The sequence below is a fragment of the Cottoperca gobio genome, chromosome 1, assembly GCF_900634415.1.
Source record: "Cottoperca gobio chromosome 1, fCotGob3.1, whole genome shotgun sequence".
Lineage (NCBI taxonomy): Eukaryota > Metazoa > Chordata > Actinopteri > Perciformes > Bovichtidae > Cottoperca > Cottoperca gobio.
The window spans coordinates 26,197,031-26,213,525 of NC_041355.1; the positions used below are offsets into that span (position 1 = coordinate 26,197,031).

General features: G+C 39.0%; 2 protein-coding genes, 1 long non-coding RNA gene and 1 other non-coding gene across 15 annotated transcripts in view; 2 read left to right on the forward strand and 2 right to left on the reverse strand.

The window, feature by feature from the left end:
• The first annotated feature begins 1,560 nt into the window (after nucleotides 1-1,560).
• trnar-ucu (transfer RNA arginine (anticodon UCU)) lies at nucleotides 1,561-1,652 on the forward strand. Its single transcript is given in 2 exon segments — nucleotides 1,561-1,597; nucleotides 1,617-1,652. It is a non-coding gene; the product is annotated as a tRNA-Arg (tRNA).
• A 1,225-nt stretch (nucleotides 1,653-2,877) lies between these two features.
• Nucleotides 2,878-6,617, forward strand: LOC115006890 (fibrinogen-like protein 1). The gene is made up of 7 exons (XM_029429506.1): nucleotides 2,878-3,093; nucleotides 3,926-4,094; nucleotides 4,638-4,797; nucleotides 4,900-4,997; nucleotides 5,079-5,167; nucleotides 5,975-6,168; nucleotides 6,340-6,617. Exons 1-7 carry the CDS (start codon nucleotides 3,037-3,039, stop codon nucleotides 6,509-6,511), a joined length of 939 nt encoding a protein of 312 aa, XP_029285366.1. The 5' UTR covers nucleotides 2,878-3,036; the 3' UTR covers nucleotides 6,512-6,617.
• Nucleotides 6,618-16,495, reverse strand: part of LOC115006846 (microtubule-associated tumor suppressor 1 homolog) — a 72,245-nt gene continuing 62,367 nt past the window's right edge. For 4 of the 12 annotated variants that reach the window (XM_029429423.1, XM_029429432.1, XM_029429458.1 and 1 more), the window contains 8 exons: nucleotides 15,690-15,813; nucleotides 15,457-15,547; nucleotides 12,964-13,069; nucleotides 12,207-12,280; nucleotides 11,150-11,248; nucleotides 10,423-10,539; nucleotides 8,684-8,786; nucleotides 6,618-8,028 (listed from right to left, as the gene is read on the reverse strand). In XM_029429423.1, the coding sequence (XP_029285283.1) occupies nucleotides 7,682-8,028; nucleotides 8,684-8,786; nucleotides 10,423-10,539; nucleotides 11,150-11,248; nucleotides 12,207-12,280; nucleotides 12,964-13,069; nucleotides 15,457-15,547; nucleotides 15,690-15,813 (1,061 nt within the window). In that variant the 3' untranslated portion in view covers nucleotides 6,618-7,681. The other 8 variants (XM_029429450.1, XM_029429442.1, XR_003832128.1 and 5 more) reach the window with 7 other exon arrangements.
• On the reverse strand, nucleotides 13,361-15,017 carry LOC115006898 (uncharacterized). The gene is made up of 2 exons (XR_003832132.1): nucleotides 13,969-15,017; nucleotides 13,361-13,713 (listed from the first exon to the last, which is right to left on the reverse strand). It is a non-coding gene; the product is annotated as an uncharacterized LOC115006898 (long non-coding RNA).

Below are 16,495 nucleotides of genomic sequence, written 5' to 3' on the forward strand. Positions count from 1 at the left end.
TTCTATGCGGATGATTATGAAATTATATCTATCAATTAAACCAGACGAAACCAATCAATTGGCTAAACTTCAAGCATGCCTTAAGGACATAAAAACTTGGATGTCTAGCAACTTTTTGATGTTAAACACAGACAAAACTGAAGTTATTATACTTGGCCCTAAACGCCTCCGAAACGCATTTTCTAATGACATTTCTGGATGGCATTAATTTGGCCTCCAGCACCACCATAAGGAATCTTGGCGTCATCTTTGATCAGGATCTGTCTTTTAACACCAGGAAGCCTTTTTTATTACATCATCCTGGATTCATCCTTTTTTTAAACATTTGATCACAACATCATTTCTGTCACATGGATGTTGTACAAATGTACTATGTTGTTTATCCTGTACACACAACATCTATTACAGTCTGTGCATTCTGGGAGAGGGATCCCTCCTCAGTCTCTCCCTGAAGTTTCTAACATTTTTACCCCTTTAATTATGGGGTTTCTTTTAGGAAGGTTTAGGTTTCTTGTTCAGTGCTAGGGTCTAAGGACAGAGGGTGTCATATCCTGTACAGTCTGTAAAGCCCACTGAGACAAATGTGTCATTTGTGATATTGTGCTATATAAATACATTTGATTTGAATTTGATTTGATTTTGGTGCAAGTCAAATGCAGGAATAGGTAGAATATATACATTATCTTTGATGGAATAAGGATAATTTATCAGCTGAGTTTAAAGCCCTAACGAGTTTAACTATAAGCACTTTGATTTTGAAAAACAAAATCCATTCCTAGTTTTCTGTTTGGATACGGTTACTGTAGGGGGCTTTTATTTTGAGAAATAAACAACCTCGTCCTGCTAAATACACCGGGAAACAGTCACCAATTTGAAACTCTGAAAATGTTGTAAAGAAGGAAAGCTCAAATACAAAATAATGTTTGCAGATATTTTTATTCAGCTTATCAAAACGTATTTGAAAACAATCACTGTGATCGGCTTTTCAGTTTAAGCAATCAATACATACGAAGAGAAATGGACGTGAGGAAAACAAGCTAACAGCTAGTTAGTGTTCAAATGCGGCAAGATTAACTGTAGCCATTCTATTTGATGAAGTCAAATTAGAGAGTGTTATGAGTGGCTGTTCAATGTGCAACCTCTACAATGAAAAGATACTACATATTGTGGTAATTCATGACTTTTTATTGACAGTTTTGAAACCGTACAAGCACATTTCTAGCTCTTGCTACATATTGGGGTAATTCATAATATATGATTTAGGCAATAATTCAGATTAAATGTGACAGTTCAATTGCTTCTCACACTTGCACCCTTTAAATTTGAAGACATACACAGCCAAACAGGAACGTCTTAACAGGGATGTGTGCAGTGCTATGAATGACGACCCATCGTGTAGCTTCTAAGGATAGAAACAGAAAGACCACATCACCGTGGCGTGTACAAGACTGATGCCCTCCATCTATGAGTAAACAAAATAACCAAATTTTAGAGAATAGTCTATTCGGCTCTTTCTTATATCCAGGTTTAATTACTGTTGGACGCTTAGCATCAACAGGTGGCTCCGTGGCGCAATGGATAGCGCATTGGACTTCTAGGCATACACTTGTGAAGTGATTCAAAGGTTGTGGGTTCGAGTCCCACCGGAGTCGATATTTTCCAAGTTTTGCTGCTGTTCGATTTGAGAGTTGAGTGCAGTTGAAATGCGGCATTAGAGATTTCTTGAAAGACAAATACGTGATGTAGGCTATTTTCTTTTTACATTATAATGCAGCTAGCTCACTATTATATCCATCCGAGTGCTTTGTTTCATGGTTAACTTAGCTAAAATCCGCTTTGCTCTCCTGATCTGCTGTATTTTGCTTAGCGTGACTGTGAGATCAGACACGCGTGTTACAAAGTATGGAGGACAAAAAATGACATGCTGAAATAACTACTTGGAAATTTCATTTAATGAATTAATTGATGATTGATTGATTGATTGGTTGGTTGATTAAAATACATATAATGCATACTTACACCAATAAATGAATACATGTTGGCAATTAAAATAGGATATGTAGAAATACAGAAACGTCTGTTTAGTTAACTGTTTATGTATTTATTACAGTTTGTATTTATCTTTTCATTTATTTGTTGCTGAATAAGTTGTTTTTAGTCCTCCTAAATAAATGCTGGTAAGCAGGCAATAATAAATAGAAATAAATATTTAATATCTACATTTTAATTAATTAATTAATTTCTGCATTGCTCGTCTGTATGTTAGCGAGGTAGGTGGTACTAATTTAACTGAAGCAGAATTGATCACAGGATTGATTTAGCTCCAATTTTGCCTTACAGTGAGGGTAGTACCACCTACCTCATTAACATACAGAAATTAAGAGTATACGTACAAAAATAAATACAAGTTTATTCATACAATTATTATTGCGTTTACAAACATTTATTTAATTGTTAATGTATTTATGCATTTAATTATTTATTTGTGTTTATAATTTAGCATGTTTATTTATTTTAGGATTAATTCATGTATCTATTGATTTAATCATTGACTATCACAACTTTATATTGTACAAACAGATAATTATTACTCTATTGTTAATAGAGTCATTTGTGTTGTATGGGATTACAGACAGGGAAAAATCGAGATCTCAAATTGTGACATACACCCATAATTACAACATTCTGTGACGACCCTAACATTTAATAAGTGACACTATAGCCAAGTGAAATTACAGTAGACCCTGTGGCAGTTTGTAGCTTCAGAATGAGGAATTGGGTATTCATAGGAGGCAATGACTATTTACTCCAAGCACTAGATGGAGGCTATTTTAAAAAGTGTTAGCCCATGTGCAGTCTAATAATCTCCAGCCATACAGAGTCATGGTGAGAAAGAGGAGAGAGCAACATCAAACAGCCAAACAGGACAGAGGATAGAAGAGAGGGAGTCTGTGAGACTGCATAGACAAAGTGAGACGAGAGAGTTTGGCACTTTGATTGCCAAAGTCACCATCAGTCACCATCAGATCACTGATTATGGGAATGCTGAGGACATCGGTGGCCTTTCTTCTTCACATGGCTGCCTCTTTGGCGGTAAGAAACTACAGCTCATTTTCACTATACCATACAAAATACTATTTTATACTATTCTAATCATTCTGTATTCCATGCAGCTTTTGAGATATTTTTCTCTGAGATTTCTGCCTTACTTCAACACAAAAGAGTTGATTGGGATTTCTTTTGTGGTGGTCATTTACAAAACAGCAGTTGTTTTCTGAAACTGTCACTGGATAATCCACAGACCTCACTATGGACAGTATTAATAGGGACTATTCGTTTGGCAAATAAGTAGTTCCTGTGCGAAACTGCTCATAGTAAATTGTGTGGATTATCCAGCACAAAAAAAAATATTGATTCTGGGAAGACATGCTGCTACTAATATTTTTAATGTCATTTTTTTAACATTAAAACGATAGCTGAAGACAAACCAGACATGGCAGGACTGTATATCTCCAGTGATCAGTGATGCTGGTGATCATTCAGGTCTGATCTTGATCTTGAGGCTGCTTATACAGTGTCTCTTGAGCCTGAAGATTACAGATGAAAACATATTTTGAAGCTCTACTCTGATGCAACTTTGAGCGTGGTTCCTAATAAAATTGAATATTCGAAACATGTCAAGAAACCCAAATTTATAATTCCTGACCAACTCAAGATTGTAGAGAGTTGCATAAAAGCTCTAAGAATCCAACCGTATATATCAAAAATACAACATTTATTCTTGGCATTATGTTTGCTGTTTATATCCATAATCAAGTACAACAAACTTGTTGACTGATTCTTAGTGTTTGCATCCTACTACCCTTAGAGTCCAGGGTAACCCTAATGGACCAGTTACTCATCTTGTCTTTCTTGCTCTTTCCAGGCCCCTATGCCGTGTGAAGAGAAGGTGGTCCTTCTGGAAGAACAGATCCAAGGTCTGAAGAACGTGATCAACGACCAGCATCGCTACATCCAGGAGCTCCACAACAGCCAGGCCCTGCAGCTGGAGCGCATACCCAACTCACATCTGGGCCCTGAGAACCTCCATGGAGGTAGAGAGAGGTTTCCATGCCAGATACATACATTTGTTTATACTGTATCTGCCTTCACTTCAAAACTTCCTACATTGTTTCAACCTATGTGTTGGCTGTCCTAGCTGCCTCGCTACCTACACACCATGTTAGTTACATACTAGTTACTTACCAGCTTTACCATATGTCCAGCTGTTTTACTAAACTAGTTTAATGTACTGACTAGTTGTAATGTAAAAGGGGTTACTTATAGTGTCAAACCATCAGAGAATAATCACAAAGTCTGCACTTTCCCCTGGTTCTACAGAGACTTTTAGCTAATCATGTTCTGCAATCAGCTCTGGGTGTGGAGTTCTTATGCTTCCAAGTGTCATCCATTTATTAATGAATTAATGCACTACTTTAAAGTTCTGCTAACCAACTTTTACCAAGCATCCAATCAGCAGTTAGCATTAGGCTAAGATTCTTTCAAAGATGTAAAGTAAATATGTGTTTCTGTTTGCCTGTATTGCATATAAACCAATTATTTATCTACCTACTTTGAATATTTTACCGTGTGTTCAGACTGCTCCGAGGTGTTTGCAGATGGTAACGTGGCCAGTGGGCTGTATGTGATTCGTCCAGACGGCTCTCCCACCTCACTGAGCGTCTACTGTGACATGAACAATGGAGGAGGATGGACTGTCTTCCAGAGGAGGAGAGATGGCAAAGAGAGCTTTGACAGGTGTGTGTCTAATTTCTATACACACAAAAATAAGAGTTCAACTCTGCATGTGTCAATAAATGTGTCATTGCAAAATAATGCATAAATCGGTTGTGTGTGCAGAGCGTGGGTGGAGTACAAGCATGGATTTGGAGACCTCTACTCCCCTGATGGAGAATTTTGGCTGGGCAATACACTTCTACACGATCTCACCTCCAGAGGTGTGTGTATCTGTATGTGTGTGTTTGCATAATGTGTTAGACAGTATAGGATCGCTGCCTGTGTAACTCAGTGTCTTCTAGGAAACTACGACCTGCGGATCGACATGGAGGACTTTGAGGGTAATCAGCGCTATGCAGAGTACAAGAACTTCAAAGTGGATGATGAAAAGGTACAACAGACACTGCAAAAATAAAATATATAAATAAGTAAAAGAAAAGAAAAGGGTCAATTAGTCTCATGGGTGAGGGTTTTCTTAAGCAACAAAAAGCTGAACAGGAGTTTGAAGGAATCAAGTTTAAATTTGCAAAAAGTGTATAATCTCTTTCTCTTTTGTGGAATTTAATATATTTTTTGAAAATGATTTCAATTCTCCAGACTGGATTAAATCAATAAATCGTATGTAATTATATGTCTGTCTGTAATTCACTGTAAACAACTTGTAACCCTCTCACTCCGTCCGTCTGTCTTTAACGTCACCCTCTCTTCATTTCCCATAACAGTAGGGCTTTTATTTAGACTATGTTCTTTGTTTTTTATGTCCTTTGCTATGGAAACAACTGCAAGGACGTCTGGTTCCAGGCCTGCCAGCTGCGCTGAATCTCTTCCCCTTCATTGTCCTTCATTTTGATTCACAGGAACGCTTTTTTTTCTTTTTCTTATCTCTATCCATCCCATTTTCCCTCAACGTATCTATATTCTCTTCACTCCATCTTTCCTACCCTCGTTAGACTACTGTGATGTCATTTATAATCATTCTGCTCTATTCACAACAAAACCTCATCAGCTCATCAATCCACAGTATCATAGATGTGAATATAAAATATGCAACATTTCTTGCAGTCCTTACTTTTGATAAATATAATGTTTTCTATTTCCAAATTAAAAGTGACGCAGGAATGAAATACTAGTGTAAAATGTAAAAATACCAAAGTGCTTTTCCAAAATTCTTCGCTTTTACTCCACTGTTCACTCAAAGGACCAATACCAGTTACATGTGGGAGACTACACTGGGAATGCAGGGGACGCCCTGGCTGACGTCCACAGCCTCCCCAGTCCAAGCTTGGGGTCAAGCGGGGTCAAGTTCAGCACCTATGACCAACTGAATGACGGCGACGCGGAAAACGACGCCAGGTGTCTCAGACACAGCAAGTCAGGCTGGTGGTTCAGCAGGTAATAGACTTCAGACCCACTGGGGCACTTCAGTTATGCTGTGAAGAACAACATTTGCAAATGAACAGAAGAAAAACAAGGGGGAAAAGTTCAATATTGGCAGTACACACACCCAAGTTTATATATAGTGTAGTTACTGCAGGACACTTCTTTTCTCTTTCCACATCGCAGGTGTGATTCAGGCAACCTTAACGGTCACTACTACAACGGGCCGTACCAAGCGATGACCGATGACGGGGTGGTGTGGTACACATGGCATGGTTGGTGGTACTCAATCAAATCCGTTGTCATGATGGTACGAGCCGCCGACCTCGAGCGTCCACCACCGGTCATCACCCAGTGACCTGGACAACTCAACCCCAGCAAAGCAGCATGTGACGCCATCGATGCTACTCATGGCCAATAGGCCATGTTTATTTTAATATTCAAATAAAACAATGTTGCTTTAATCTCATGTCATATTGTATTTATTTCATGTCCAAAATACAAAAAACAAAAAAAACTAAATCAAAAAACATGGTCAACTGAGGCAATTTGGGTACATCTGAGGTTTTTCAGGACAAATACCAGACAAACAAAGTGACATTTCTTTTGATTCAGTAAAACAGAGACCAGTTATCAGTGAGTTAATTAAGAGTCTGGGAGATTTCTGGTGGTTTTACATGTGACCTGAAACAAAGACTGAAATTGACTGACCAGCCACTGGCTCAGCTTTGCCTTGTTTTTGTTTGTTAATGAGATGCTTAAAGGAGAAAGTAAGGGGGGGGGGGGGGGGGGGGGGGGCGGACGGACAGTGAACACTGTCCTGGTCAACTCTTCTTCTGCATATTTGGCTCCGCAATGATGTTTTAGTGCCTCTGAGCCGGGCTGCTCAGATCAAACATCCAAAGTTGATTACATTCCACATAATAGTTTAAGGTAGAGGTTAAACAGAGGAGCAGACATCCATTGGATCAAAGGTTCATGTCAGTAATTCAGGTCAGTTCCTCAGATGAACAAACTGAATATGTGTGCCTGTTTGCCCACAGAAGGACATCAAGTTTGTCCACTTCTTCCAGAGGTCCAAAGCAGATCAGTGATTGAGCTTCGCTCTTTGGGGAAAAAAGGTCCTGTTTAAAAGAAGGGAAAAGGCAAAGATTTCATGCTAATCCACCAAGAAGTACCCATTATGTTATGATTTGCCAAACCCAAACAACTTTGAGTCTTTTCCCACAAAGCTGCAAACGACACAAAGCCATCATCCACCTCTTTAGAAAGAGCGGTATGAAAGAATAGGATGAGCAGAACTTAAACTGTACAACATATCAGTAAAAACAGGTAAGGATAGGTATAACAAGAGTGATGCGCCATGTACAGACCCTGAGGTGTGCCTCATATTTTTGTTTTCTTCAGAAAAAGAAGAAAAGTTTGTTGGAGAACCAGGCATTTGGTAGAGAGAAAGGCCAGTCCCACTCTCAGACTTAAGTGCACTGCAATGTCTTTTCGCTTTCAAAATAAGCGTCTTTAATGCAATTTATTCCAAATGCATGAGTTTATCATTAATATCCATCAACATTTCTAGGACTGAGGTCTTTCTCTGTATTTGGAACAGCTCCAACTTTGCGAGGCTTGTAGAGGTTATGAGGAGAAGCAGGAGGTGGGAGGAGAGGTTATCTGGGCGATAAGGGTGCAGTGGGGAACGAGGCAGAGTTCCGTGGTGAGCTGAAGGGCGAGGTGGGTGAGAGGCGGCGGGGACTCCCCAACAGGTCACCATTGTGCAGCTTCCATAGCAGCTCCTCGTTCTCCATGGACAGACGCTTGTTGACTTTGGACTCTTTCTGCAGCGTCTGCTGGAGTTTGGCCTGTTCGCTGGAAAGCTGCCTGCAGGGGGAGACAGAGAGCTGCAGTGGGCTGAAGGGAGACACACTGTTGCTTCACAGTCAAGGTTCATTGAGATAAAAAGAACTAAACTTGGATTTTATTATCTTTAATGACTGCTTCCCATTGGTCAACTTTACTCTGTCAAAAGAAAAACTCTCAAACAAGACCTAACAGGTCAACCATCCAACAAATCATACTTCCTCTATCAAAAATGTTAATGCTGGTCAACTGGTCCGGTTATACAATAATCGCAAAACAATAGGGACGCTGATACACATGCTTGTGATTCAGATATTTTATTCATCTAAGATTATTGTTAGTGTTAAGCTATTTAAATTCAGGGCCTCACAATAAAGACACTTATTTTATGTGGCTGATGATGGGATGAGCTATTGTGGAATCTGTTTTACAGATAAAGAGAAAGGCAAATGTGAGAAAACGTTTGAACCTGTTTGTAGTCACTACCTCAGAGGATAAAAACCTCAGAACACTCGCCATCTGTTACAGGTCTAATGGAGTCATGAAGCAGAGAGGGACAGAGTCACTGAATAACAGAGAGGCAGATAGACTGAACAATAATGCTGTAGCCTGACGCCTCTGCAGAGAGATGAGTCACAATCTGACACACACACACACACACACACACACACAGTACCGTACTTGGAGAGAGCAGCGTGTTTGTCCATCCTGGCCCTGTAGTCCTCGTTCTCCTGTTGGACCTTATTCAGACACTCCTCCAGTTTCACATTAGTCTCCAACTGTGACACACACACACACACACCAATCAATGTTACAGTCACTCCTCTTATGGTCATACAGTACAGGACTTTATTTTGATGGGCACACCATGATGTCAATCACATGCGAGGACAGACTAGGATCATACCATTATGTGAAAGAGGGAAGTGGGACAGACGCTCCAAAGACAGCGAGTTTAGTGGTACAGGCCAGGTACACGCAGAGCGACAGAGAGACGGGGGGTTTAAATGCAACAGGTCGGGAGAAAGTGAAGAAATGAGCGAAAACCGAAAAAGAAGCACTGCACTAAAGACTTTTTTTTAACAAAATAAAATGCATAAAAATAAGGCTTTTATGAAAACACTGAATGAAAAAATGCTTACCAACATAAACCATTTATAATTGCTAAATTAGGCTAACATAGATGGCTCCTAGTGATACTAAATGAAGAGCCATTTGGGAGCCTTAAGAGCCAAATCTTTGAAAAGAGCCGATCCTCCCATCACTAGTATGAACGGTTTCACTCGTTACCATGGGAGCTTAAGTAAAAACATGCATGCCATGATTGATTACTGGAGAGATGCTGTAAGGAACATACCAATCATGGTATTGTTTTTGTTGTGCTTGATTATTTATACTTAACTAAAAACATTGAAGGCTTGAACACTGCTTCGTCTCTTTTGTCCCGGGTTGAATGTACCTAGGGTTGAATGTGCCCCTCTGACAACACACTTGACCCCAGCCAGGCCCCCCGAGTGATATTGGTCTTGAACCGCCACTGATTTTCAGTGATAATCGAGCTGGTAGTAGACAGGGATCACACCATGTTTCTCTCTGTGGAAGACTTCAAAAGACATGCAGTCTCTGGCTACAACGTCTATGAAATAGAATGAATAGCCTGAACACCAAAAACACAAATAGTAGCCAACAATTTTGCCTTTTGACAAATCTAGACTCAACTCTACATACCTAAATGTAGGATTCAAAGTAAGAGACAAGTTTGCCAGAATTATTCACTGCCACTGACTCTAATCAGTGTAACATACGCTGACCCCTTCACTATAATATTAAGTGGAATCTTTAACAAGGCTAATCACACCCACTGTGAACTACCGCTACATTACATTCATGTGATGATATAGTCCATTTTACCTTAACAGTGCAGAACTCCTAAAATGATCCTGAACATAAGTGAGACCTTTCAGATGGTATTGTTATCTGTTGGAAGCTCTGAGAGATAGCCTTGTAGTTCATTCACAGCTAACTGAAAATAGGAGAATGTTGAAATCATTTTCCAGGACAACACCAGAATTTCCAGTACGGATGTCACAATACCAGGAATTGAGTAGCTGATACCAATACCAGTGAAATTTCACAATACTTGATATTGATTCGATACCACAATAAATCCCATACACTCCTTTGTTACGTTTGAATAGTGTTTTTTGTTATAATTAACCCTAATACCTAAACCTAACCCTGCTCTGAAAACATTACCTTCAATCAACTGTATGCTTGAATACGTTTTACAAGATTACATTTGGGGGAAATAGGCTGCGTCTCCTGGATGCATCATAGTGACACACTTGTTCCAGGTTATCCAGGATGCTTGGGTACCCTTTGATAACATGTGATAGAGAAAGACTGATTGCCCACCAGCTTGTCCATCTCCATGAGCTTCTTCTCCTTCTGGTGCAACTGGTTGTTCTTGAGCTCCAGCACCACCTTAAGACTATCCAGCTCCTGCTCCAGGTACACTGTGTGGGAGTCCTTCTGCATAAACAAACATACATGAAACTTGAACGCGTTCTGTGGAGAAAGCAAAGACCAAGACAATAAGACAATAATACTGTGCACTAGTGGTTAGAGATCAGTGTCAGTGCATGAGGCTCAGAATGTGTGACTATTACAAGCCAGCAGGGGGACAACACTGTCTCTATCAAGCTACACTATCTCTACAATCAGAACGGTGTTATTACAGGTGTAACAATCTGATGGGAAAACTAGAGATACTGAGTGTTTAGCACAGCAGGGGACAGGAGTGTGAAGTGCAGCTGAACTATGGATCAATCAAAGAACATTCCTCAGTTGATTGATCAGCACATCTGTCTTTACTGTAAACCCCCATCTTGTGTGAACAAAAGGAAGACTGACATGGAAGCTCTTCTTGACTTCCAGCCCTTTGAATTAGGTATAAATACTGAAGCAGGGACATTTACTCCTCTGAGCAACATGACAGCCTTACAACCTGTGTGTGAGAGTTTGATCATCCTTTGTATGTATAACTCGGTCCTTCTTGCAAGAATATAGATTAAAACTCTTATCTGATTTGGATCCTGACTTCGTGGTGTTATTAAGAATATTTTTCCAACACAATCTTTACCAGATTCTTGTCAGAGAGTATCTGCTTCCTCCGCTCCTCCTCTGTTTTTAGCTTCTCATTCAGAGCCTCCTTTTCTGCTGACAGCTCAGATATCTTCTCCTGGAAAGAATGATATAGGTGGACAGAGACAGAAGATCTATTGTGAAGACTGAGCTTTGGTTTTTATTTAGTTAGACAGACACAGAAAGTCAGAAACAGCTGCTTCTTTGTTGTGGACCTGAGAGGAAACACAGTGCCGGACTAAAACACTTTACTGCAAATATGTGTTTTGCCGGTAAGACTCTAGACATGCTACATGATGTGACACATAATATCTTTTAGAACTGATTTTCTGAAATCTGTCCTCTTTTTTATGCGTTTCATCATATATTTGTTTTTGCATCCAACATTACAATTTGACCACAGAATTTTACTCAATTGTTAAATTGAAAGGAGTATGGCTGGCAGCGCACCTACAGAAGTATTTGGCATTTTATGAAATTTTTCCTGAAACAAAGTGCATAAATATTTTCTTTTGGGTATCAAGGCTCCATTTTTTCTAACCAAACTGGAAAACTCTCTGGTTTGATTGTTTTGTGAGCAAAACACTAAACCTCTAACCGCCCTGCACTGTAAGAGATCCTCTGCTCAGATACCTACATTCAGTGCATAGTCCAAACTATTAATACTTACTGTGTTATTAAAGGAATAATTCACCCAAATACAATATAAACTATATATCGCTCACCTCCCTTGGTGCTGTATGGTCCCATAAAAGGTTTTCTATGAAATGGTGTTAAGAAGAGCGGCGTGCACAGTTTATATGGTTTTTGGGTGAACTATTATGTTTATTATGTTTATTAATATCATGTTTCTGTTCAGGAACGCTGACAAAAAAAAGTTTAAAATGACGACGCAAACATTTTTTAACTTAACTTTAAACACACCACCCAACAAATGTCATTGACATTATATACCTCCCCATGAAACTTCAGGTTTAATAGTAGACATATTTATTTATATATATTTATATTTAAATATATATATATATATATATTAATGTATGAACATGTCTTACAGTGAGAGATGTCTCAGTCTCCTTCAGTGATGCATTCAGGTTCTCCAGGTCTGTCTGCTGGATCCTCTTCAGCGCTGACATGCACAAACATATACACAAACACATTTGCATCAAGTGATCAAGCAAAATGACTAATGAGTGATGATTTTATTTATTGATGAAGTGATGAAATATTTATTCAAAATATCCGAGCAATTAATGCTTGCAGCTGCAGTAGTTTATAGAGAGGGAATTATGACCTGATAAATTTCCTACCACTAGCTCTGAGTAACTTTTAATACATAAAATGACTAATACTAAGATCTGTTTTTAATCAAAGCAGATATTTAAATAAAAATACAATCATTCATTTAATTTGGTATCAAATTGGGTATGGTGAACTGTGGAATTTCCCTGGTATTGGTATTAACTACTACATTTGTGGTATGATGACATCCTTAAAAGCAGAACCTCGGAGGACAAATATTTGTCTTAATTTTGACAATAAATATGCATACATGACATATGTTAATATACATACATTTGCACAAAGCAAGCATATTTGTCTAATTCTATGTTGATAAGAATGTTAAATACAAAATAATAAAATTATGATAAATTTGCAATTAACTATGGAAAATCCTGCGATTAATCGCGATTAAATATTTGAATCAGTTGACTGTCACTTTAGACAGCTCAGTATGTAAAGTGCTCAGTTAAAAGACTTTAAGATGTTGAGCTGTGAAAGGTGTTGTTTGTATCTGTCCCACACACACACCTTGTGTGGCGGTCTCATACTGCAATTTGAGAGACGCCATCTTTTGGCTCCGACTCACTTCCTGGTTCTTCCTCTCTGCTTCCTGTCGGCTCCTCAGCTCCTCCACCTGAAGGACACAGACCAGGGCGGTGTTACAACTTCTGTTACAGCCACAGTGCAGACTGTTGGATTAAATCTTTAGATTAGACAGAAGGTTGAAAGTGTCTGTGGGGCGGCGTTAAATAAGCATTTTAAACGTGTAACCCTCTGAGGTCTAAGCCATTTTTTCAGATTTTTCGTTTGCCTGGAATAAAAAATGGACAAACAAGGCTTTTAGAATATGTATGCTGCAGGGATGCCATGTGAATGTATAAATAGTTATATAACCATAAAGACCAAATAAAAAACTAAACGGAAATGTAATTTCACAGAAATTTATTCATACCATACAGAGAATAAGAACCAAAGCTTTGGACTTCAGAAAAATGTTCTCCCAAGTCTTAGGAACCAGGGAAAAAAACCACAACATTCTAACCAACACACATCAAAAAAATATTGCCACTTTTTTACAGAAAGGTCCTGTTGTTTTCCCATCCGTTTTTATACAAAAAGTTAGCTTTGCCATGCCTGAAAGCAGATCCTGTCTACAGTGAGACAGAGCCACAGCTCACTCCTCACACACCAGGGGACACACTGATGTCCTGCCTGCTCTGTACACAACTCTTCATCCATACAAGGACCTTCTGCTTGCATCAAATTGCTTATTATTCACTGTAAAACAAATATAAATCATTAGAAATGTTGAAGGTTTGAAATATCAGATCATATATATCATGTTTACATCTGACACAGGATATGAGGACAACCCCTTCATTGAAATTATCATGACATCATTTGGATAACATCTGATACCTTGATAAAACTCACTCTCTGTCCAAATATAAACATGTCAGTATATATATATATATATATATATATATATATATATATATTTATTTCAAATATACTGAACATAAATATGCTTACCACTTACAATCCTCAGCTGGGATCAATTCCCTCTTGGTGAGTAAGAAAACAGTCTGCTCCTCATTCTCCATCACTTTACAGAAATCAAAATCAGCTGTTGGTCCGTGCGCTCAGGGTCTGCATCTCCGAACAGCGCAACTCCGAATAAATTAATTACTCGCTCCAATTGACGAGGCTTCTTTCCTTACGATGTCACTTCCTGTTCATTTGCATCTCAAGTACACAAATAAAATGTATAAAAACGGAACAACTACATATGCATTGATTGCTCACTACGTCCTGGGAGCAAGTCTTACAATATCATCCAAGTGTGCAGTCACTGCAGGGGATTATTTACACAGTCAAGGCATCAGCAAAAGCCTCTGATCGCAATGCATCATGGGATGCAATATTAGATTGAAATTCTTCAGCTAACGACAACAAAATCTCCTTTTAACACAGATAAATAATCATTGAAGAAATCCATCGGATTTGTAAGTTTTATCAACTCTATAAAAACACTGTTGTTCTTTTAAATGTCTAAATGCAATCAACTATTCAGTTGATTACATTTAAAAGAACAACAGTGTTCTTGTACAGTGTATGGAGCTAGCACAGTCATAACTCTCTGGCACAGATTGTTTTTATGAGCAGCTGCGTGGTGTTTCTAAACTTGTGAGTCACACCTTTCCTGTGAACCAATCACAGTTGAGTCTGAGGAGAGTGGGATGATGATGGTGATGTCTCTAAAGCTGCATCAACGGCTCTACATGCAGATAGTACCCCCCTCAGTGAAGGCGGGTGGATCAGCTGTTTGCTGTGTGACACTTGAAACTGCGTGTAAACGGGAGACCTGAATCCTTTCATGGACAACCAAACAGAGGAACGTCTGCACGTCTGTCAATTGTAAGGCGAGGTGTATGATGTAGTTCTGCTGGCTGCCATTTTTTCTTTTGCGATCACAATAGACGGTAGTTTGCTTTTCAAAAAGACAATGTTTGTGCAGGAGGTTTTGTATACTCCGCAGAGGAAATGACACCAATGTATCAAAGAACCAGCAGAGACATTTTGCGTCAGTCTGCAGCATCTTTGGTGTGCGTGTTGCCATAACCTTAGATAGTAATGTTAAAGATTCAGAGATTACCAGACAAACATACACTGAACACATATCTAACAAGACAAATGCAAATACAAACACAGTTCTATAGACATGTTAGCTGCTCAGCAGTAGATCCATCCATTAATATAACTCCAAGTATTACACGTCATGTTGCATTGTGTGAGGGAGTGCTGCCTTTGACACCTGCAGTTCTCAACTCTGTCATTATTTCATAATAAAACATAGTTTTATGGGAGAGATGAAGGCTGAAGAACATTTTATGAGACTAACAGGCAACAACTTGTTACTGTATGATAGATAGATAAGGAGTGACTAACATTGATTGAAATGTGTGTGTGTGTGTGTGTGTGTGTGTGTGTGTGTGTGTGTGTGTGTGTGTGCGCTCTGACCTGCTGTTCCATCAACATGCGACATTTGTCAGCCTCCTCCTGGTACGTCTGGTGGACTTTGTCCCACTCTGTTTGGTAAAAACTCCTTAATCTGACACACAGAGAAACATAAAGACACAAATGAAATCCAGAGAACAGTGGAATCTATTCCAAACAACAGGAGTTATATTTATAAAAGTGTCATGTATGTGAGTGTCCAGCTGTGAGCACATCAGAGGAGGTGAAGGCCTCACCTGTCCTCCAGCTGCACCAGCTCCTCCTTGTGCTCCTCATCCAGCCTGTCCAAGGCCTCCTCCAAGCTGACGCGCACCTCCTCCTTCTCCTTTTGCAGATGCTCACAGCACTGTGACGATGTGACTGGAAGGAGACAAGAAGAGCAGGAGGAAATGTTATTTCTGACTGAAAACACTTCAAGGACCTTTGAAAGTACCTGGACTAGGACAATAATAACAATGCTGCATTTTATTTATATAGCACCTTGTATACATAAAATGCAGCTCAAAGTGCAAAAAAAACATAAAAACATAAAGGCATAAGTATTTTATGTTTAATGTTTTATATGAAATTTGCAGTAAAACATTCTTAATTAAAGAATGTACGGTACACAAAGAGCATAAACAAATAATATTCTCCACTTTAAATGTTTAATTGACATAAAAAAAGTAATTTTATCCAACTAGTCTATTATAGTCCTGCGGGTTGGGACAAAACAGGAAGAAGATGAGAAAAGAATGAAGTGGTGAGGAATCAACTGTTACACACATCACACAACATAAGATCTCACTTAGAAATCCTCTTGAGGCAGATGTGAGGGGAATGGAGGCCAGATGTGTTAGTTAGCCATTATTGAGTTAATATTTTAACCCTAACCCATTTACCATTTCACTATTAATCAAAGTGTCATATCCGCTACACACACACCAATAAAATCATCACATCATGTCAGTCGAGACTATAATGAGATGCCTGGGACAGTCAGTGTCTCAACAGGTAAGATGTGTGTGTGTGTGTGTGTGTGTGTGTGTGTGTGTGTGTGTGT

Excerpts from the sequence above, each read along its gene's own strand:
- LOC115006890 (XM_029429506.1), top strand. The coding sequence starts at position 3,037 with ATGGGAATGCTGAGGACATCGGTGGCCTTTCTTCTTCACATGGCTGCC. Across the intron at positions 4,095-4,637 it reads CCCTGAGAACCTCCATGGAG|ACTGCTCCGAGGTGTTTGCA; the intron begins GTAGAGAGAGGT and ends CCGTGTGTTCAG. Across the intron at positions 6,169-6,339 it reads TCAGGCTGGTGGTTCAGCAG|GTGTGATTCAGGCAACCTTA; the intron begins GTAATAGACTTC and ends TCCACATCGCAG.